This window comes from Emydura macquarii, unplaced genomic scaffold (genome assembly GCF_026122565.2).
Source record: "Emydura macquarii macquarii isolate MOO-44397 ecotype Brisbane River unplaced genomic scaffold, CSIRO-AGI_Emac_v2 contig_2636, whole genome shotgun sequence".
NCBI lineage: Eukaryota > Metazoa > Chordata > Testudines > Chelidae > Emydura > Emydura macquarii.
The window spans coordinates 40,125,960-40,149,243 of record NW_027132773.1 but is presented as its reverse complement, the minus strand read 5'-3'; the positions used below and the strand labels follow the sequence as shown (position 1 = coordinate 40,149,243).

Genomic DNA, 23,284 nt, shown 5'->3' with positions numbered 1-23,284 from the left:
CAGGATTCTGTGTGCGGCCAGCATAGTACTGAGGGTTTATGCTTGCGGGGAGGCATTGTATAGTCCTTTCTATTTTTCTTGGATATCTGCTTTTCAATAAACAATAGCTCTGTATTGAAGATATTGATGTTTGGTCTTCACTAGCATGGCCACGGGGGTGCTCAGTTGTGGGCATATGAATTGATCTGAACTGGTCCCCGTTTAACACACCTCCATCTACAAATGCCACCAAGCAACTAAAGTGCTGATCACAGGGGGAGGGCCTGGCTGGAGGCAGACCAGCCAGCCTGTGGTGAGAGTCATCTGAGTTTGTAAGATTCCTGAAAGTGTTAAGCTTAGTTTAGAATGCATTTTGCTTTTTGTTTTCTCTTTATCACAACTGACTTGCTTGCCTCTGATTTATAGTCACTTAAAATTTTTCTTTACTTAATACATTTGTTTTATCTAAAGCAGTGCATTTGGTTTAAGGTGTGCTAGAGATTCCATTTGAAGTAATAAGGTGGTGCATATCAATTTCTTTGATAAATTGACGAACATATTAGCTTGCAGAGTGCAGTGGGCAACACTGGGGATATTGGCTGAGATCATTCCATTGCATAATCCTATGAATAGCTGGCTGGAGGCACTCATTCTCTGAGTTGAGAGCAACTTACATGCAATGGCTGTGCATGAGCTGCTCAGGAGTGGGTGTTCTCATAGCAAAGCAAGGTAAGATGGGCTCCAAGAGTGAGGGATTGGGGTGACAGCAATTCACCAGTCCAGATTGTAGAGGGGAACATCACAGAAGGTACACAGTGCGGAGCCAGCCCTCAAAACATCACATATGTAACCTCATGTGTAACGTCGCAAAAGTGGCTGCTGCTATACGTCTCAGGAACTGGAGGCATGTGTGTTCTGAAAACTGGGGGCACACTTATGCGTTGGAGATCAGGTCTGTTATAGCTGTGAACCTGTGAGGTGGTAGAATTGCCCTTGCTTGTATGGCGTCAAGTTGAGCGTGAATGAATTCCAGTGTTTGCACCAGTCTCAAGGTGGATTTTGTGAGGTTGATGAGGAGACCTAAGTTTCTGAGAAAGTTCATCGTTGTGTAAACTGCTTGGAGCACTTTAGCCTCAGATGGAGCTTTGAGAAGGCAATCATCCAAGTATGGAAAGATCATGATACCTCTCTCTCTTAAGTAAGCCACGACCACTGCAAGCATTTTGGAAAAACTTGTGACACTGTGGATAGTCAAAGGCAGCACTTTGTACTGGAAGTGGTTGTTGCCTACTGTGAATCACAGGAAGCATCCATGACTGGGATGTAGGTGATATGGAAGTATGCATCTTGTATGTCGAGGGCAGAGAGCCAGTCCCCCTGTTTCCATGCTGGCATGATGATGAAGAGGGTGACCATCTTGAATCATTGCAGTTTGACAAGCTTGTTTAGATTGTGAAGGTCCAGGATGGGACACCAACTGCTGGATTTCTTCTGAACCAGGAAGTAGTGGGAGTAGAATCCTCGTCCTCTGTGTTGTACGGGGACCAGCTCTATGGCTCCCAGTTTCAGAAGATTGTTAACTTCCTCCCTGATGGGCTCGTGAGAGGGGTCCCTGAAGAGAGACGGGAAAGGAGGTGGCAGGATGGCATAGTTAGGAAGGGGATGAAATATCCTTCCTTATTATTTCCAGGACCCATCCTGGATAAACATCCAAGATGTTAGCAATGGAGCTAATCAGTTGCCAAACTGATGATCTGTTTAAGATATCATAGATGGTGAGGTCAAAGGGAACAGAGGGGGTGTTCTCAGACCCTTGAGTACACCTTCAAAACTGTTTGTTAGAATGTGTATGAGATGTTGCCCCTTGTGCAGCAGGCTGTCTGTGATTATTGTGATTGTTGGGAGGGCGCTGATGGTAGCATTGGTTGTTGAACTGCCACTGAGAGTAATAAAGTTGAGGCTGGGATCTTGGAGAAAAGTTGGTATTTCCCTGATCTCCTCTTTGGTTGTGGAGTGCATATACACAGAGGTTTGAGTGTCGCTCGGGAGTCCTTTAGTGAGTGTAGTGCATTGTCAGTACGTTCCGAGAACAATTTTTGTCCTTCAAATGATCTTCAACCGTTGTTTGTTCTCATAGGGGAATCCTGAGAGATATGGCCAGGAAGTTCGCTGCATTACTACTGCAGTAGCAATGGACTGGGCTGCAATGTCAGCTGAGTCCAAGGAGGCTTGAAGAACCATGCAGGCTATGAGATGGCCTTCTGCTATAAGGGACAAGAATTGCTCCTTGGGAGGTCTTGACATAACTCCTTCAAATTAAAAGAGTTAATATAATTGTATTTCACCAAAAGGGTCTCGTAGTTTGAGATTCTAAACGAGCATGCAGAAGAGCAAGACCTTCTCTGAATAAATCTAATCTTTTCCAATCCCCGGTTGGTATGGGCAAATCAAGGTTGGTATCAGTGTTTTTTTTTTTCTTGAACCGTGTTAACAACGAGGGAGTTTGGAGTAGGGTGTGAAAACAAGAAGTCCGCGTTCTTTGCTGGTACATAATATTTTCTGTCTGCACATTCGCATGCAGGTGGGATAGAGGATGGGGTTTGCCATAAAAGATTGGCGGGTTTGAGTAGTGCATTATTGACACACAGTATGATTTTTGCTGCCAAGGAGGTGTGGAGAATGTCAATTAGCTCATGCTACTGTTCTTTAACCTCCTCCAGTTGGATGTGCAGCACGTCTGCCACTCTATGGAACAAGTCCTGAAAATGCCTAAAATCATTGGTCCTAATAGGAGGCAGTAGCATAATGGCCTCATCAGGTGAGCACGATGTAAAGTGCAGGGCCGGTGCTCTTCCTCTTGGTCATCCTCATGTTACATCTCATGTTCTGCACCTGTTCTTCCTCTTCTGCTTGTGGAGGCTGTACATCCAGAAGTTGTGAGAATGTTGAGGATAGGATAGATGGAGGATGTTGTATCTGTCATGCTGGAGGATTATGAAATTGAGCCCTGTACATGGCCCAAGATTCCCAGTATGGCCAGTTAGGTTGGAGGGGAATATGCAGTTACATCCAGGGAGGGCCTTGCCAGGATTGGGTACCCAGGGCATTGAAGGGTAAGTTTGTAAGGCTGGTGCCATTAGCCCCAATGTTGATGGGGCAATAGATTCAGCATATTCTCCCTCCTCCTCCACATCACTCGGGAAAGGGGCAGCCACTGGAGAGAGTGAGGCACGAGTTGACTCAGGCAAAAGTGAGACTTGGAGTGTCTCGTTTAAGGAGTGGGGACTGGAGTATCAGATACTCATGGGTCTGATATGTATCTGAACTTCTGCGGTGCATATGACATCACTGATGCTGATGTAGTACACAGTGCTGTGGTGTGTTTTTCAGCATGGCCAGCAGGTGGTGCCAGAGATTTTTTCAGAGCCATTGGTAGAGCAGGAGCCAAGCTCTTCGGTGAAGCTGAAGTCTTTGTCAGTGCTGCTGACTTCATGGTTGTCGACAACTTAGCTGGTGCTGATGGCTTCCTCAGTGCCATTGGCTGCTTTGGAGCCACAAAGGGTCTCAGAGCCACGGATGAGGTAGAGGGCTCGCTTCAGTCACTGCAAATAGAAGGTGGTATCAATAGCTGATCATCTGCCCTAGTTGGGTCTTTTGACCTTATCTTAAAGGCTGAGGAACTCTCTTTGCAGAACCATGCCCCTTGTCAGAAGCCGTTGACGCCACAGATCTAGCCATGGACGGCATTCTTTGAGTTTGTGCCTCAAGAATTGAAGAGGGGGCCACTCTCTTCTTACCCTCAGCCCGGTCAGAGGCTGTTTTTCCTCTTACTTGGGCATGGGGAGTGAGGGTTGGTAGTCAATCTTGCCGATCGTAAGCGTCTCTTTGGGGAGGAATACAAACTGGGATCGGAGGCTGGACAAAGTGATTTTTCTATTAGGAGCAGTTTATTTCTGATGTCCCTGTCCTTCCTTGCTCTATGTTTTAAATCAAGGCAGTGGGAGCAGTTCTGAGGAATGTGTTCCTCTCACAGGCAACAAATGCACCCTGAATGGCCGTTTGTTATCCGGAAGCCGGCCCCACAGGAAATGCACCTCTGAAACCTGAACATAAGGGGAACTGTATCATGACTGGGAAGGGAGGGAAGTGGGGAAACAAAAACATACGTTATACTAAAGAATGTAGAGTTGTAGAAATTAAAATGGAGTAGTAGGAGAAAAAAAATAGTGTTTAAAAAAAAATGAAGGAAGAAAGAGAAAAACTGAAGAACTATCTATCTAACGATATAAGGGAGAGTTTGCTAAAGAACTACCTAAGGAGAAGATGAAAACGGGCTCTGCTAAGGGTTCTGTTCCAGACCACAGGCGACAGAGAAGAAACTGAGGGTGGTGGACCACACAGCACTATATACACTTCCTGTGCACAGGAGGAGATGTGTGCATGTGCAGCCTGATGGGGACTGCTATTGAAGATCTCCAACTCCAGATTCAAAGGGGCTGCCACACCTACAGTGGAGCACATATGATGGCATCACTTGAAGAACGTATGGCTCTCTTTTTTGTTGCAGTTTTTGAAACCCTCATATTGCAGTACTAAGTAAGTGATTATATGAAGTGAAAATGATTTAACAGATTTTCATTGTCTGGGAGGAAAAAATAAAGAGCATAAATAGTAACAAGTGAACTGTATTCAATTCCTTCATACAATATTAACAAATAATATTTTACTAATATCACTAGTAATATGGCTAAACAAGTTTGTTTACAATGCTTTTAAGTTGATGGGTCCCCTTTAAGAAAGTGGAGTTAAAAGTTCAAAATGAAGTCCTGCCATGACCTTCTCAACCATAAGCTTGGTGGAAGCAAAGGAGAACAGACCACTTCAGGATCACAAAAGTGGAATACCTCCTTGCCTCACAGAAAAAAAAAAAGCATTTTTAACGATGGTATGCTCCGGATAAAATTAGCATCCAAAGATATAGCAAAGTTGACAAGTTTAATCATTGTAGCTTTTTTATGTTTAATCTTAGAAAAAGAAGCTTATTTCATTAAAAAGGCCAAATAGAACATTTGTCAATTGACATTTTCTTTCTGGGACTGATATCTCCCTCAGCCCCAGACAATCAGACTACACCTCATTGCTTGCAAAGGCTGGAGGCAGCTTAGTCTGTTCCATGAGACTTTAGGGCTCAGCCAACCCATGGAGAATCTCTGTGCTGGAAACTGAAGAGGCAGATAAAGACTGATGGAAGACACCTGATTCTGTGACACCGTGGAGATCTTATCTTTGTTTTGTAGACAGGAAAGATGTTCCAGTGGTCTGGGCACTAGCTTGGGACTCTGAAGAACTGTGCCACAGATTTCCTGTGCGTCTCTACTACTCAACAAAGGGAATCTCCTTTTCAAGTTTATGATGAACCTGTGTGCCTGATGTATAGAAGGGACCCTCTTGGTCACTTCCTGCAGGATCTTCAAAAACAGTGGTCTGGTAAATATGTCATCTAAGCGCAGGTTTAAATGAGCCCATAGACTCCTTCGCTGAACTGTTAGCAGAACCAACATCTACATAAAGATCTTGTGAATAAGTTGTTAGAGAACATTCATGAATCTAGAAGTTCCCTTTGGAAAGAAGACAAAGGATTACTTGCCAAGCAGCTCAGTTACTTAATTTAAGAACCTGAGATGGTACCTTGGAGTTTTTCTTTGGGATGTGGATTGGACCTTGGACTCCGGTTGCGGGGAGGTTTGGGGCATAATCCTGAAGAATCCCTGATCAGGAAGGCTAATCCACTTTGTGGAGTCCTAAGAAGTGAAGAAGAGGACTGATCTGCCATTGTGGAATGATCTCTGGAGGAGCCTTGGCTGGTATGATGGAAAGCAGAGACCCTAACAAGACATTCCCCGGAAGAAGTAGGGTCTGCAGGTTGGGAGTAATCATGGCAGTGCTGTCCTTCTATGACTCTTGAGACAGTCTCCTTGTAGATGGAGCTCCTCTTCATCTTCTGATTGCTCCATCTTATTTGTCTATCATAAAGGAGTCTATGAAAAGCAAGAAGTCACCTACTACAGGACAGACCCAACAAAGAAAACAACAGAACACCATTGGTCATCACCTACAGTTTCCAGTTAAAATCTCTCCAACACATCATTAAAGATCTACAACCTATCCTAGCAGATGATCCATCTCTTGCTCAGGGAGTGGGCGACAGACCCATACTGGCTTACAGACAGCCCCCCAACCTGAAGCAAATACTCACCAACAACCATACACCCTACAAGAAGTCCAGTCCAGGAACCCATCCCTGCAACAAACCCCGTTGCCAGCTCTGCCCACACATCGCCTCTAGTGACAGCATCACTGGTCCTAACCACATCAATCACACCATAAGGGGCTCATTCACCTGCACATCCACTAATGTTATATATGCGATCATGTGCCAGCAATGCCCCTCTGCCATGTACATTGGCCAAACTGAACTATCACTTCACAAAAGGATAAATGACACAAATCAGACATAAAAATAACATCCATAAACCAGTCGGAGAACACTTCAATCTCCCACAACACTGTCTCTGACCTGAAAGTTGCTATACTTCTACAAAAAAAATTCAAAAACAGACTTGAAAGAGAAACTGCGGAGTTAGAAATTATCTGCAAACTTGACACATTCAAACTGGGTTTAAACAGGGATTTGGAATGGCTCTCTCATTACAGGAAGTAATTTGCTCTGATCACCCATTCTCACCTCCTACTCAATGGTTGCCATTAGACCTCAAGTACCCGGCTTTCATCCACCTACCCTATTATTGTATATGCCTTTGGATATGTATATATTGCCTCCTATATATGTTGCCAATATTTGCTGTATTATTTCTACCAACTGCATCTGAGGAAGTGGGCTGAAGCCCACGAAAAGCTTATGCCTGCTGAAATTAAATTTTTTAGTCTTTAAAGTGCTACAGAACTCTCGTTTTTGTTTTTTATGAAAAGCAAGAAGCTAAACCATGATCACTGGGGTCAGAGAAAGGCACAAGGGGCTTGGTCAGGACCAGGAGCCTGTTGGAAAAGTCTGAGCTATCTTAGTTTATTGCAAGAGGTACAGCCCAAATGTCGATTAGGAGAGAAATGAGGATATTGAAAGGAAACTAGCAATTCAGAGGAGGGCACACCTCAATGCAACAATACCACCACCTTTCCAATAATGGGACAGGAATTTATATTAACAGCGTAAGAGTGCAAGTAAAATATATGGTCATTTTACCTTCAGATAGGACCGGAGAGAGAGCCACATTTTAATATTTTGCACTTTCTTCAGCCGGAAGTGAGGAATCTCTGATTTTCTTGCTCTTCTAGCAGATGTTAAATGACCAAAGAGTTTGGCAAAAAGGAGCCTCTACAAGAGATGTTAAGTGATTATAGATTTTAAAAAGCTGAGCTCAACATGACTTATCAATTTAGTTTAATATATTACATATACTACTTTGAAAAGCAGAAATACAGGTAGCGTTATAGTAAAAAGAACATGAATAAATTATAGGAATCCATTAATGATATGGAATAGGAAAATTTAACTGTGCTTACCCAAAAATTTGAATTTTACACAGATCCATTACAAGCAGAGCTGGGCAAAAGTTTATTTGTAGAAAAATGCAGTTTTGGGTTGACTAAAACGATTCATGTTGTGTTTACTGATTTGTTTCGAACACACACACACCCACCCACCCACACCCCAAAAAACATTTTGGTAATGTCATAATGAAAATGTTCTGGAGCACATGCTTAGTGAGGCTCCAAAGAAGCAGGGGCTTCTTTGCTTGGAAGGACTTTAGAGTACAATGCACCTCTCATTGATTTTCCATCAGGAAGACTTAAACATAGCTTTCTGAAAAAGACATAAAAATCACAAACTTTTTCAGCCTACAGTCTTTTCCCAGGGGAAAAAAGGCACTTATTGTGTCCATTATTTAATGGACTAGTTGCGTTGCACAACAGACAGGTTTCAAAACCTGGAGATTTTGAGTCACCCATAAGGCTACTACTGGGGCAGCTAAGTAAAAACAATCTTTCTTACACTCTCGCACAAATATAAATACACAGACATATATTTATTTTTGCCAGTGAGATAACACCACATATACAAAAACAATGGAAAACTAAGTGTAGTAGCTACACTAACTATATAACAACACAGAGACAACAGTAGCTAAGCCATCTCACTGTCAAGCTGTGACAAGGAACTGGGTGGTGGTTGGGGGGCAGCTCCACCCTTTATGCCATTGGGGATGTTTGGTGGGGGGGGTGGGGGGCAGAAGGGCATGCAGAGTCCATTTGCAGCTCTAATGCACACAGATAATTAAAAGATTCCATCCCTGTGGGTAGGGCACATATGCAATAAAAATGGGATCCACATGTACAGATACCCAAAGAAGAATCTGGACTTTTAAGCACAGCAACCCAGATAAGCTGAGTGAAACAGCCTGGTAGAGAGTGGATGACATACATTTAGTCTCTTAGGTGTGGTAGGAAATCTCCATTCCTCTATTATAATATCCTCCTAGGGAAGATGGGGAGGAATAAGTAGTTATAGCTTGTGGAGGGCAGCCACAGACCTCCTAATCATAGTTTCAGAGAACTCAGTATTATGCCAGAAAGACAATCTGTCTTTTTAAAAAATATATATTTTTGTTATTTGATCCCTTAGCTCTAATATTGACAGCTGGCCTTCCTGCCTTAAGGAAGAAGAATTCCCTTCCCCTCCACCTCCCGACCTCTCCTAGTCTTTGGCTTGGTCTTGTCTGCATTATCTGTTAACCCATGCTCTGTGAAAGTGAACAGGGGAACCAGAGCTGATATAAATAATTGCAATTTTAGGAATTTGTCCCTAGGACCCTGCTTCAGAAAGAGGAAAAAAATTAGGCTCACACACTCTTCCAAAAATATTTCCCAGTGGCTAGCAATCTCTCTGCCCTCAAAGAGGCAGGAATCATTGTCTTGTCCCCCAGTACAGGTCCCTTCTGGGTCTCTCATATAAGGTACTGGGGTTTCAAGAATGGACTCCCCAGAGGCTGTAATCCTTTCTAGTTTACAGAGTCTATAAGGGACAGGTGGTTCTAAATTTCCCCTGATGGCCCCAGCTTGGGATATAAGTAGGGCTCCTCTGAGAAGCATAGTGTTGAAGTGGCAGCAGGGATAGAAAGCTAAGCCCGCACTATCCAATGTTGGCAGTATCCATTCCATAGCCAGGGCCCTCCATACACAGGCTGAGAGGAGGTGGGAGAAGACATCTAAACTCCACAGTCAGGAGTGTGGCTGCTGATACAGGCTCTAATAATTTAGACACTATTTTCCATCAGGTGTGATGCCCATCTGGCATCATTCCTGTTGTGGAAATAGGGAATGAGGAGCTGCTCATCCCTGGAGATAGCTATTCCAATCCTGCCTGGCTCCCCTCCTGTACAGGGCATAAGGGGACTGAGGGAAATTCAGCTCTGGGACACAGTTGAGAATTAGATGGACAAATTACTGAGCTAAAATGTTAATCAGAAATTTGAAATAAAAGGTGAAAGTTTTCCTTAGAAAAACTCTGTAGCAGGGATTTCTCATTGAGCCACTGGTTGTAAAGGAGGTTGATAAAACTAGAGGGAACTTCAAAGGGCAAAGTATACCCCTTCTGCCAGTGACTGACAGGTCTAGTTCTGCCCCCTAGTGCAAGTAGTCTGACGTGTCCACCATAATGGATCTGTAGACCTTAGCACCAAGAAGAAACAAAGTTTAAATTATTTATGCCCAACAAAACTCATCAAGCACAATACTTCATTTTCTTTTTCTTCTATAAAGGAATATAATAATGAGAGGCTTGATATTATACTTACCTGTTTGTATGTTCTTTCTGCTACACATAGCAGAAAAAAGAAAATCCATACAAGGGACACCCGGACTACAAAACTTATTATAACCATAGAAAGAACAAATGTGTCTCCATTTGATCCAAATGCAATAATGTAAAGTTCAGTAGCAGAATGTGTAGCTAGCTGTTCCAAATCCTTAGCTTGAGAAAGTCGAAATACAAACGGAGTTAAACCCAGTATTAAAGAGATTAAGTTTCCAAAAATTTGGTATCCTATTCCTGGTATGTAGCTGTTCACCTAAAAATGGAAGAAATGAAGTTATCCATTTATTAGAATTAATCTCATGTCTGTTAGTGTCAACAGCTTAGTTACTACTTCAGTTTAGCAATGGCAGTTAAAAAAAAAAAAAGACATGGAAGATGTAAAGTATATTTATTAAACATCTTCAAAATTTACTGTTACAGAAAAGGTATGCATTGAATATACAAAATGACAATGAAACGGAGGTTGAGGATGGATAAATAGCTATAGAAGGAGGTGAGAATACTTTATTTTCAGTGTGCATTAGGTAAGTAAATACATTTGTTTTTTATAAAGAACTAAAAAAAATGATGGGCTGAGGGGCAATTGGGTAATTTTATTAAAAATAAAGACAACACTGAAATAACGTGCCAATCATCCTAATTACTTTGCTAACATGCTATATCTTGTTCTGTTTCCATGCATCTTTGTCTTTTTAGATTGTACATTCTTTGCAGGCACAATGTATTCCTAAATGTTTGTACAGCACCTAGCAACATGGAACCCAATCCTACCTGGATCTTTGAGTGTTATCACAATATAAATAAATAATAGAAGACTATGTTGGTCTCTATGGATAAGGCACATGTGGTTGAACTAAGCATGTGACTGTATTGCCTTCTAATGGGTTGCTCACAGAGGATAAAACTCTCAATACTGCTAACACTAATGAAGGTTATCGTTAGCTAAAGTTGTGTTTGTCTGGATTTGATACTAAAGTCTATTCTATCTCTGCTGGTGTCCACTTTGGTTGTATTGCTACAGCATATGGGGTCACTGGTCTTCTCTCAAGATGAGAACGTTATTTGGGAACATTTTCGTGCAATTAGGCATCACATCCATTTTCTTAAAGGTTTATTTCTTAAAATAAAGAATATGTTTTCCAACCTTAATTCTAGTTTTCAAATATTTCTATCTATATCTCTGCTATAGTTCTAATTTATGATATTCACATAAAAGCCTACAGGTGAAATTGGTTGTTCCCAAGAGTTGGGGGACAAATGGTGACATTCATAGAATGTTCACGTGTTTGAAAACAAATCAAATAAAAACTTAGAGTCATTCAAATTTAAATGCACTATTTTAAGATCTGAGATTAAATAACTCTTGTAAGTCTTCTAATGATATTTGCTAGAGATTATCAAAGAGAAAATCAGCCCAAAATATGATAAATTCTGAGTGCTAACTATAGTTTGCATGGAGTAAAAAGAAAAGAATACTCACTCTGTTCATTATCATGCCGCTGATTTCAAGTACTGACATATCAGCTTTCTTGCAGTCATTACCCTCCCATACAATAGCGCTTACTTTTTCTAGTCCTGGATTGGAAGTATGGAGCCAGGGCAAATGACTCTATAGAAAGCAAGGATATTCATTTGTATATAGTAAGTATTTTATAGTTCACCAACAAAATTTACTTCAGTGTCAATACTTTTGCTGACAAAAAAAATTACATTAGATTGTGCCTTGAATATTGTTGTAAAGAGCTTTCATGTGTATCAGATTATCATAGAAATGCAAAGCTGGAAAGGGACTTTGAAAAGCATCTAGTTCATCCCCCTGCATTGAGGCAGAACGAAGTATACCTACACTATCCCTGACAGGTGTTTGTCTAACCTGTTCTTAAAAACTTTCATTGACAGGGATTCCGCAACTTCGCTAGGAAGACTAGTCCACTACTTCACCATTCTTATAGTTAAGAAAGCTTTTCCTAATATCTACTTAATTCTCTCTTGCTGCAGATTAAGTCCATTATTTCTTGTCTTTCTTTCAGTGGACATGGAGAACAATTGTTCACTTTCCTCTTTATAACAGCCCTTAACGTATCTGAAGATTTATCAGTCCCATCCCACCCTCAGTCTTCTTTTCTCAAGACGAAACATCCCTAGTTTTTTTAAACCTTTCCTCATAAATCAGGTTTTCTAAACCTCTTATATTTTTGTTTCTCTCCTTGGGTCTCTCTCCAATTTGTTCCCCATCTTTCTTAAAGTGTGACACACAACTGGACACAGTACTCCAGCTGAGGCCTTACCAGTGCTGAGTAGAATGGAACAATTACCTCCCATGCCTCACATATGACAATCCTGTTAATACACCCAGAAGATTAGCCTCTTTTGCAATCGCATCACATTGACATCTCATATTCAGTTTGTGAACCACTATAGCCCCCAGATCCTATTCAGCTGTACTACTGCCTAGCCAGTTATTCCCCATTTTGTACTTGTGCATTTGATTTTCCCTTCCCTAATGTAGTACTTCATCTTGTTGATTTCAGAACAAGTTTCCTATTTGTTAAGGTCATTTTGAATTCTAATCCTGTTTTCAAAAATGCTTGCAACTCCTTCAAGCCTGGCATCATCTGCAAATCTCCACTCCATTATCTAAGTCATTACTAAAAAAAGCCAAATAGTACCAGACCCACAACAGACCCCTGTGGGACCTCACCAGATAGGTCCGCCCAGTTTGACAGAGAACCCCTGGATGACTACTATTTAAGTACAGTCTTTCAACCAGTTATGCACCCACTTTATAGTAATTTCATCTAGACCACATTTTCCTAGTTTGCTTATTAGAATGTCAGGTGGGACTATGTCAAAAGCCTTACTAAAAATCAAGATATAATCACATCTACTATGGAATGTTCCGCAAAAGAACTGAATTGGCTCCCTGTTTATGTACAGAGAAAGAATACTTCCCATCAAAATACCCTTTGAGCCTAGAAAAATATTTCTCAAAGCATGGGAAGGACCTCTTTGATGGAATATGAATGAGTAGCTGGGGGCATTGACAGATCTCTGTTTTACAGATTCTCTACTCTCGTCTTAACATAAAGTTGTCTCATCTATACAAAAGACTTACATCGGTTTAACTACATTGCTCAGGGCTGTGAAAAATCTACACCCCTCAGCAACATACTTATGCCAACCTAAACCCGCAGTGCAGACAGTACAATGTTGGTGAGAGAGCTTCTCCCCAATTGAAATGGCTACCACCTCTAAAAGGAGGTGGATTAACTATGTAGAACGTCTTCATTAAAGCGCTACAGCAGTACATTTTAAGTGTAGACCTTCCTTAGTCTCTAGCTAATGCAGCTGTGAACAAAGCCTTCAAAACATGATCCAAGCATAATAGACGCAGCAATGTCTGACTATGCTTGAAGAGAGCCTAAAACAATAGCTGTGAAGTGTGAACTGCTCCATTCATTTCAATAGCTGCTCTCTCAAATACCAGATGAGATAGTTAATGCTCACATACAACATATTTCAAAGCATGTAAGACAGGAGGGGAAGAATCACACTATGATGATCTACATACATATAGAACTTTATGAATACTCACCAGAATTAAATGTGGGGGTGGGCACATTTTGTTTTATTTTTTGGAGAGTATCTTACTTTTAAAAAATTTGGGAAAACATTGGCCTTGGGGAAAATGCGCTAAACTGGAAGCCAAGAGATCATGCATTCTGACTATCACCTCTACTGATGGCCATTTATATTTCTGTGTATTTCATAGCCCTTATCACTAACCAAGGTCTAATATCCCAGCCCTCACAGGCAGTCAAATATTAGCCCAACTCATTTTACAATTAATTAATGTAGATATTACACAAGTTCACTCTAGCACAAGTGACTGAAATAGAGGCAAGATATTTAATATAGCAGAATCAAGATTTATCCACTGAGCCACACTGCATTTCAGCTTGACTAGGCTAAGTCTGTGAATTTTGATTATCCTCTTTCTAACCACTAGATGATACTACCTTCCCAGAATCAGGGCCAGAATCCAGGATTTCTAATATCCAATATTCTAGTGTTGTCTAGCAAGTAGTTTGGAGAACAAGGATTCAATTTAAAAAAAAACAAAAAAAAAAAAAAAAACCAAAAAGGTTTCAGAATCTGTTCTCATTCTGATGGGGAACAAAAAAGTGACCTTTTGTGATCTAGCCACCAGACTATAGAGTTTCTCTCTATCCCAGTGAATATTTAATATTTATACAAAGTGGAACAACTCGAACAGAAGAGAAAGAGAGAGGAACTGACTCTGTAACCCAGAATGAGACAGAGGAGGGACTTGAATCTGGGCTCCCACATCCCAAGGAATTACTTGAACCATAGGGCTATTAGCTTTCTAGGATCAGAAACATCCACACAAACTTTCCTGACAAAAGTTTCAGCATTTCCGGACCAAAAAAAAAAGTTTCACTGAAAAATTCCTAACCATCTCCAATGACAACCCATGTTTGAGGAGAGACTTTATGGTTGCTTTTGTCAAATTATTTTCCTGGTTTTCTTTTTAAATTGGTTTATTTAATTTACTTAATAAGTAAACATCCTTTGGAACAACTTTTAGTTAAAGATACATGACAATTATGATGCAACACAACAAAATAAAGATGTTCTATATCTTAGTCATTTGTCATATGTTGACTGCTGGTATCACATATTGATAGGTTTAAATAAACACATGAGCTGCCATACTGGGTCAGACCATGGGCCATATCTTGCCCGGTATCTCGTCTCAGACAGTAATCTGTACCAAATTTAAGGAAATAATCCAATAATTAATAAGATCCATTGCACATCATTTCTTAGTAATAATGTGTATCTATTTGATTAATGTAGTATATTTAACAAGTGTAATGTGTAAGTAATGACATTCTCATCGTCTCATGGTTAAATGGGACAAGTTAATAAAATTATAAAAGTATGCAATTTGATTAAAGGTATCATATGCATTCAAAGGTCTATATGATACCTATGACACCAGTATTGTTTGACAATTGGAAGGTGTAAACTGGTGGCACGGTCCAACCAGTGGCATCACAACCCTTCCTCGGGCCCAGGCTCCGAGGAAGGCCACAGCACCTTTGTCGAGGGGAATAAGCTACCTATCTAGAAGTCTATAGCCCCAGCCCCCAGGCGGGGCGGGCTTCTCCAGCAGTCTATAGCCCCCTGGCCCTCACATAGGGCAGGGCTGGTAATGGGTCTGCATCTCCCCGGCCTGCCAACAGGTGGGGTGGGCCAATAGTCTATTGCCCCCAGCCCTCAGACAGAGCAGATCAGGCAACTGAGTCTTTAGCCCCCCGGCTCACAAGCTGGGCCAGAAAGTACCTAGGTCCTATGGCCAGGGGCAGGGGGGGTGATGCGTAGTCTGGTACCCCCGGTCCCCCAGGCGGGGCAGGGCAGACGAGCAGTCTGTTACCTCCGGTCCTCAAGTAGGCAGGGCAGGTATAGTCTACAATCCCCCCTTAAGCCGGGCAGGGCTGGCAAAGGCATCCATAGCCCCCGTCCCTCAAGCAGGCGGGGCACGTAAGCAGGTTGTAGCCCCCGGCCTTCAAGCTGGGCAGGGCTGGTGCAGCAATCGATAGCCCCCAGCTCCTCGAGGGGGCAGAGCAGGTATAGTGGTCTATAGCCCCCGGCCTTACAGTCAGGCGGGGCTGGCAAAGCTCGGGGTCCTCTAGCCAGCAGTGTAGAGGACACCAAGCACTCCCAGGGTGGTTAGGGAAGGGGGGAGGGGGACGCAGGCCCACCCAACTCCACTGCGTCCCAGCCCAAGGCTCTATCAGAGGCAAAGCGTTTTGCCACTGAGTCAGCGGGGATCCAGCCGCATCGCGCTGACTGACTCAGTCACACTCAGCCACTCCCTGGTCAGCTGTCCCTGGGCTACTTCCTTCCACCCAATCCCCGGGTATATCTGCATCCACGTAGCTCCCTCCGGGACGCTGGGTGAGGCGGCGAGCAGGTGTCCTGCGAGTCACTGTTGAGCAGCGGCTGGTCCAGAAACTCCTCAGGGTCGTCTGCGGAAGGTAGCTCCTTCAGGTCACAGGGCCCCAGGGGTTCCTCCAGTCCACGAGGTTCAGTCCATGCCGGTGGGTCCTCCACGCCAGGCAGCTCCTCCAGGTCAGGGCTGGCCTCAGGGGGTTTCTCCCACCCAGCGGGCTCGAGCCCGGCGGCCCTCTCCAGCCACTCGGGCCCGGCAATTCAGGCAGGCTTTGGAGGCTGTTAGGCCGCAGGGCCTGGGTCAGGCCTAGGACACAGCCTCTGGGAAGACACGTCTGCCTCCGGCGGCAGCTTCCCCCTGACTGAGCTGCTGGGCCTGCCTTTTATACTTCCCACCCTGGCCCTGGCTCCACCCCTCTGCTTCTGGGTGGCTTGGCCTGAAGGGCCTGGTTCTGTCCAGCAGGGGCAGAGCATCTACAAGACCATTTTCCCTCTATGAGCTAGGCTCCCTGAGTGGACTACATCTCCCATGATACATATAATTTTCCTTATTTTAAAGGATTTAAGTAAGATCTTTGCCACTAATTTCGCATTTTATTTCAGTTTTTATTTAATTTTCTTTCCCCCAGTTCTAACTCCTGAACACTTCATAAAGCTATTAGGACTGCAGGTAGCGTGTACCTCATTATATAATCAAAATAATTAATGGACACCAACCTGATGAAATGGATCATCTCTATATTCTTTTTTCACACAAGGATTAACCTGAGGATTTTCTACATCTGTCTCACTGGTACAGGAAGAGCCGCACTCCGCACAGTGCAACAGGTCTTCCCACAGCACATCTTCTGTTTCTGATTCTGGCCTTGTGCTCTCAGAATCCTGTCTGGAACTTGAACATCGAGAACTGCAACTAGTGCCTGATTTAGGGGTATCCTGAAATTAAGATATACAATGGCGTTAATTCAGTTTATGTACTCCACCAAGTTTACTTAAAATACCACTGACAAAGTTCAACTACAATAAATCCAAGCTTGTTTTTAATCAAAAGACTATTATTCAGTTTCCCTGGAAATATAATAATAATAGCAACCAGTACAAGTATTAAGAAGACCAAAAGTTAATTTGTTCAAACAACACTGTTGCCTCTGTGGGCTGCAAATAATTATTACACACTACAGTTTAAATATTCCAGTCTCTCTCTTCCACATAAGAGTTGTAAATGTGAAAGAGAAATTGAGACTTGGTTCATGTACATAGAATTAATATAGAAATAGGACTGAGAATCAAGAAACCTTCATTCATAACACACACAATATTTTAACAGAAAAAAGAAAAGTTGAAATGCCAAATCAGTTTTTTTCCCCCACTTGAATTACTTCAGCTGCTACTTATAATCATTTCATTTTGCTGAGAGTGGGCTTTGAACAAACAAATAAAGATCACCTGGTCCTCAAAGAGCCCACTTTACAGAAAGAGGGAGGATTGAAATGAAAACAAGACTGAAGGGGCTGAGGTACACGCATGAGTTAAGCTGATCAGAAAAAATTTAGATGAACTGTTTTTATAAGAATGTGATGATTCATCAAAATCAATCAATATATTCCAGGGGACCATGTTGATTTTGATGAAATTTCCCCTGAAATCCAGGAAGAGTTCCCTCTCTGGTTTTCTACCAGCTCACCTGCCCAGGTCCTCAGCAGTACACCAAGTGGGCTGATTGGGAGGTAGGCTGCCCAGGGCTTTCATGAGATCTAGGGCAGCCTGCCAGGCAGACTACCCTGGAGTCATGACTCCCAGTAAAGTTGGGCAGGGAACAATAAATGCCCTTTCTCGGAGAATTTTGAAATTTTTGGTTTTCATTCTGAAATAGAAGCCAGCAAACAGAGCTGAAAATGGGGGAGTCTGAGCGGAGATCTGTTGGAGAAGGAAAATCAAGCCCCTGTTCCTTAGGGGCAGTGAATAGGAGCATAGGAGGGATGGCTATGACAGCTAGAGGCAACAGAGATAGTGACCCAAAAAATAGATGTGGAAGATGTGGGATGCACATTATCCTGGAATGAGTATCTTAAAGGTGCTTCTTTTGTATGAAGTGCTCCCTAACTGAGCCAAAAGAAGAGAAGAACTAAGGTTTGGAGATGCAGGTAGAAATTATGGTGGAGTTTTGAAGGGGATTTGAATGAATGATGGAGGGAAGGAGAGAGGTGGCTGAAGGGAAAATTCAAGACTTGCAGATGTAAGCTGGACTGGAGAATTGGGAGGGTAGACTGCTGGATGAGAAAAGTGGCCAGGAAAGTATGTGACTACAAGAACAAGGCTCTAACATACGGGAAGAGCTTTTCTAGGCCCTTTAAGAATCTAGTTGTCATTTCATGGGAGAAGACCGGGCTGCCTTGAACCCTTTTGTGGAAAGCTGAGATCACTGCTAAGTACATCTTGCTGTTTCAGGTCAAGCAAGTAGTCCAGGACAGATGGCAATGGGGCCTGAGACAGTGAGAGCTCATGTCCCTGTGCCCAGGTGGAGAACCACCTCCATTTTGCCAGGTAAGTGGCCCTAGTAGAAGACTTCTTACTCTCCAGTAGGATCCTCTGAACCCGGGCGGTGCAAGATCGTTCCTCGTGGCTTAACCATGTAGCACTCATGCCATCAGGTGCAGGAAGCTTAGGTGCTGGTGCAGTAGCTGACCGTGGTCCTGAGAGATTAAGTCTGGACGGGCCAGGGGCGTCCAATGGAGAGGTCACCGACCAGCTCATGAGGATGCCGAACCAGTGCTGACATGGCCATGCTGGAGCGATCATTATGACATGAGCCTTGTCCCTTTTGATTTTTATCAGGACTCAATGTATGAAAGGAATCAGGGGAAAAAAGTGTACAAACCCCCCCGATCATTGCAGAAGGAAGGCATTGGATAGAGAGTCATTGTCTCGTGCCCTCAGGGAACAGAACAGCTGGCACTTCCTGTTCCACCTGGTCGCAAACAAGTCCACTTGGGGAGCTCCCCACCTTTGGAAGATAGCCCTTGCCATGCCTGGGTGCAGAGACCATTCATGATGAGAGAAAAAAGATCTGCTGAGGTGATCTGCAAGGGAGTTCTTGGACCCTCGTAGGTGAGCGGCCTCCAGGGTGATTGCATTCTTTATGCAGAAACTCCACAGGCTGAGCGCCTCGTGGCATAGAGCCGAAGAACATGCCCCTCCTTGCTTGTAGATGTAGTATATCACCGCTGTGTTATCCGTCAACACACGTTCTACCTTTCCTGCCATCTGGGGGAGGAACACCTCGCAGGTGAGGCAAATTGCTCTGAGTTCCCTGACGTTTATGTGCAGAGATATAGATCCTTTGCGGACCAGAGGCCCTGAGTTCTGTGATGGACAAGATGAGCCCTTCAACCCAGGTCTGAAACATTCAATACTAAGGTAAGTGAGGTGCAGCAAATGGGACCCTATCAGTCATGTTTGACAGAATTGTCCACCAGGCTAGGGAGGTAAGTACCCGGGGTGGACGTGTGAGAATCATGTCTATGTCGTGTCTCAGGGGGAAGTAGACCAATGACAGCCAGGTTTGAAGGGGTCTGAGGTGGAGCAGAGCATGCCGCACCACATATGTGCATGCCGCCATGCGACCCAGTAGCCTAAGGCACATCCACCCCGTAGTGAGGGGGTGGGCCGTGACTTGGCAAACCAGGTCCGATAAGGCCTGAAATCTGGCCTTGGGTAGGAATGCTCTGGACTTTGCGGCATCAAGGAATGCTCCGATGAATTCCATTTTCTGCAGAAGGACTAACGTGGACTTTTGTTCGTTCACTAACAGACCCAGATCTCTGCAGGTCACCAGTAACACCGTGATGTTGTGCCAGACTCGACTATCTGACCAACCCTTGATGAACCAGTTGTTGAGATACAGGAAAATCTGGATTCCCTGATGACAGAGGTAAGCTGTCACTACCACCATATACTTTGTAAATACTCTTGGGATGGTTGAAAGACCAAAGGGGAGGGCTGCAAACTATTAGTGGCTGTTTCCCACCATGATCTTCAGGAAGCACCTGTGGTCCTGGAAGATAGAAATATGAAAGTATGCATCCTTTAGTTGAGGGTGCCGTAACAATCTCCTGGATCCAGGGAGGGGATGAGGGAGGCCAGAGAGACCATATGGAACTTCAATTTCTAGAGGTTCTTGTTGAGGCGTCTTAAGTCCAGTATGGGTCTCAAGCCTCGCTTGGTTTTTGGAACCAGAAAATAGCAGGAGTAGAACCACTTTCCCCTCCGGTGCTGGGGAACTTCCTCCACAGGCCCTATTCACACCAGGGCTTGTACCTCCTGGAAGAGGAGTCCCTGAAGAAGGACAGAGAAGGGAGGTGGGAAGAAGGGATAGAAGTAAATTGGAGGGTATATCCTGTCGCAATGGTACTTAGGACCCACTTGTCTGACATTATGGCTGACCACGCAGGCAGGAAGAAGGAAAGGCGGTTTGAAAAAAAAAGTGTTCTGGATCCTTTCCTGAGACTGCTACTCTGCCCCTGGGTACACCCTCAAATGTTTTGCGGTGGACAGCGGCTCAAGTACAAGTGAGGGGCCAATGAAGACTGGCCTTGACAGCATCTGTAAATTTCTGTTTCTCTTTTTGTAGGGCTCGTTCCTCAAATGACCCGAGAAATGGTGCTGTGGCCAGAAGTGTTTCCTGGATACCTGAGGGGAGCATAATGTGGTCTTGGACTCCTTGAGCCCGTGTAACTTGGCATCTGTCTGGTCCAAGAATAAAGACATGCCGTCAAATGAGACGTCCTGTATAGACTACTGGACCATTGTTCTAGCTGCTGAGTCTGCAGCATCGGAGGCCACCTGGAGAGAGGGCCTCACTATCGTTTCCTCTTCTTCCAGGATGGTCTGAAACTCTGACCTTGACTCCTAAGGCAGGGAGTTTGCAAACTCTGACACTGAATGACAGACTTCAAATGCATCTCTCTCCAGCAGTGCCTGTTGGTTTGAAATGCAGAGCTGCAAGCATGCCATTGAATAAATCTTTCACCCAAAGAAGTCCAGTTTCTTTGCCTCTATTTTTTGGGGTCGAGCCCGACTGTTCCTGCCTGTCAGGCGCGTTGGCAGCTGACACTACCAAAGATCCAGGAGAAGGGTGGGAGTATAAGTATTCAAATCCCTTTGCCAGGACATAATACTTTTTCTCTGCCCATTCAAAGGTTGAGGGCAGAGAAGATGGATTTTGCCACAGGGCCTTTAACAGCTTTATGACACCTTCGTGTAAGCGCCTCCCAAGCAGTAACAAAGGAGATGGGATCAGACTTGACCGATGGACAGCTTGACCGAACCCAGTGTCATGCCTGGCCTGCTAGGTGATGGCACAGTAGGAAGGAAATGTGTGCACTGATGACCACATTGCCACTCTGCAAATGTCCTGGATAGGAACCTGGGCCAGGAACGCTTCTGAGGAAGTTTGTACCCTTGTAGTCCTACACCCCCACCTGCTCACAGCATATGCAAATGCATGCTGTAAATCCAGGACTAGAGTCCCTGAGCCAAGAGAGGAGGGACTTTCATCATGTCAACTACCGCCACAAAGAACCACATGGATCTACGAAACGGTTTTTTCCTCTCTATATAAAGGAGACTAGGGCATGTCAAACATCCAGTGTGTGGAGCATTGTTCCTCAATTTGCAAGTGGTTTTGAAAAGAAAACCAGTAGGAAAATTGCCTGGTTACTGTGAAGCCACCTTTGGGAGGAATGCAGGGTGTGGGCATAGCTGTACCTTGTCCTTAAAGAAGGCCATCACAGGGGGTTCTGATGTAAGGGCCTGATGAGATGAGTGGCTCTGTGGAAGTTGGGAAAGCAGTGGACGTGATATATCTTGACTTTAGCGAAGCTTTTGATATGGTCTCCCACAATATTCTTGCCAGCAAGTTAAAGAAGTTTGGGCTGGATGAATGGACTATAAGATGGATAGAAAGCTGGCTAGATCATCAGGCTCAATGGATAGCGAACAACAGCTCGATGTCTAGTTCGCAGCCAGTAACACATTGAGTGCTCAAGGGGTTGGTCATGGGACCAGTTTTGTTCAACATCTTCATTAATGATCTTGCGGATGGAGTGGATTTCACCCTCAGCAACTTTGCAGATGTCACTAAGCTAAGGGGATTAGTAGATATACTGGAGGGTAAGGATAGGATGCAGAGTGACCGAGACAAATTGGAGGATGGGGCCAAAAGAAACCTGATGAGGTTCAACATGGACAAGTGCAGAGTCCTGCACTTAGGACGGAAGAATCCCATGCATTGCTACAGACTGTGAACCAACTGGCTAAGCAGCAGTTTGGCAGAAAAAGACCTGGGGTTACAATGGACAAGAAGCTGGATGAGAGTCAACAGTGCACCTTTATTGCCAAGAAGGCTAATGGCATATTGGACTGCATTAGTAGGAGCATTGCCAGCAGATCAAGGGAAGTGATTATTCTCTTCTGTTTGACATTGGTGAGGCCACATTTGGAGTATTATGTCCAGTTTTGAGACCCCCACTAAAAAAAGAATGTGGACAAATTGGACCGAGTCCACAGGAGGGCAACAAAAATGATTAGGGGGCTAGAGCACATGACTTATGAGAAGAGCATGAGGGAATTAGGTTTGCTTAGTCTGCAGAAAAGAAGAGTGAGGGGGGATTTGATAGCGGCCTTCAACCAGCTGAACGGGGGTTCCAAGGAGGATGAAGCTAGACTGTTCTCAGTGGTGGCAGATGACAGAACAAGGAGCAATGGTCTCAAGTTGCAGTGAGGGAGGTCTAGGTTGGATATTAGGAAAAGGTTTTTCACTAGGAGGGGTGAAACATTGGAATGGGTTACTTAGGGAGGTGGTGGAATCTCCATCCTTAGAGGTTTTTAAGGCCCCAGCTCGACAAAGCCCTGTCTGGGATAATTTGGTTGGGGTTGGTCCTGCTTTGGGAAAATCTAAACTAGTTGAGAGGTTAAGATTACACTTAGCTCTGACTCCAGCCATGGTTAGTAAGAAGGGACTGAGGGATGTTCGTAGGCACTGCCTCGTATAATACAGAGAAGAGCTATGGCCATGAGGTGTGAGCGCAACCCCTCAATGGGTGTGGCTAGACAAATTACTCCAGCTCCAGTGATCTGGGTGCACACACACCTAAGTGGAATACATGGCTGCTTCTACTTCAAGAAGAACCATTGCTCCTATAAACATGAGGCAAAAATACAGCCTCTGGTGGTAAAGAACATTTGAAAAAATCAGCTGAAAAATTAAGTGTTCACTGGTTTGCTTTAAAGCCTGCATGCCTTCAGCAAAAGGTTACAAGTTGTTACCTGAGGATTCTATTTCCATTTGGTTCCTCACATCTGAATTTCATTTCTATGAAGGACTCCACCAATATGGAACTATTGGGTTACTACTCTGCTCTTTGACTTCACTAT

General features: G+C 43.8%; 1 protein-coding gene across 4 annotated transcripts in view; it reads right to left on the bottom strand.

The window, feature by feature from the left end:
• PHTF2 (putative homeodomain transcription factor 2) overlaps positions 1-23,284 on the bottom strand; it is a 165,334-nt gene that overhangs the window by 38,573 nt on the left and 103,477 nt on the right. For all 4 annotated transcript variants that reach the window (XM_067564535.1, XM_067564534.1, XM_067564536.1 and 1 more), the window contains exons 10-13: positions 16,568-16,786; positions 11,352-11,480; positions 9,852-10,124; positions 7,241-7,372 (exon numbers count right to left, since the gene is read on the bottom strand). In XM_067564535.1, the coding sequence (XP_067420636.1) occupies positions 7,241-7,372; positions 9,852-10,124; positions 11,352-11,480; positions 16,568-16,786 (753 nt within the window). The remainder of the gene's footprint in view (positions 1-7,240; positions 7,373-9,851; positions 10,125-11,351; positions 11,481-16,567; positions 16,787-23,284) is intronic.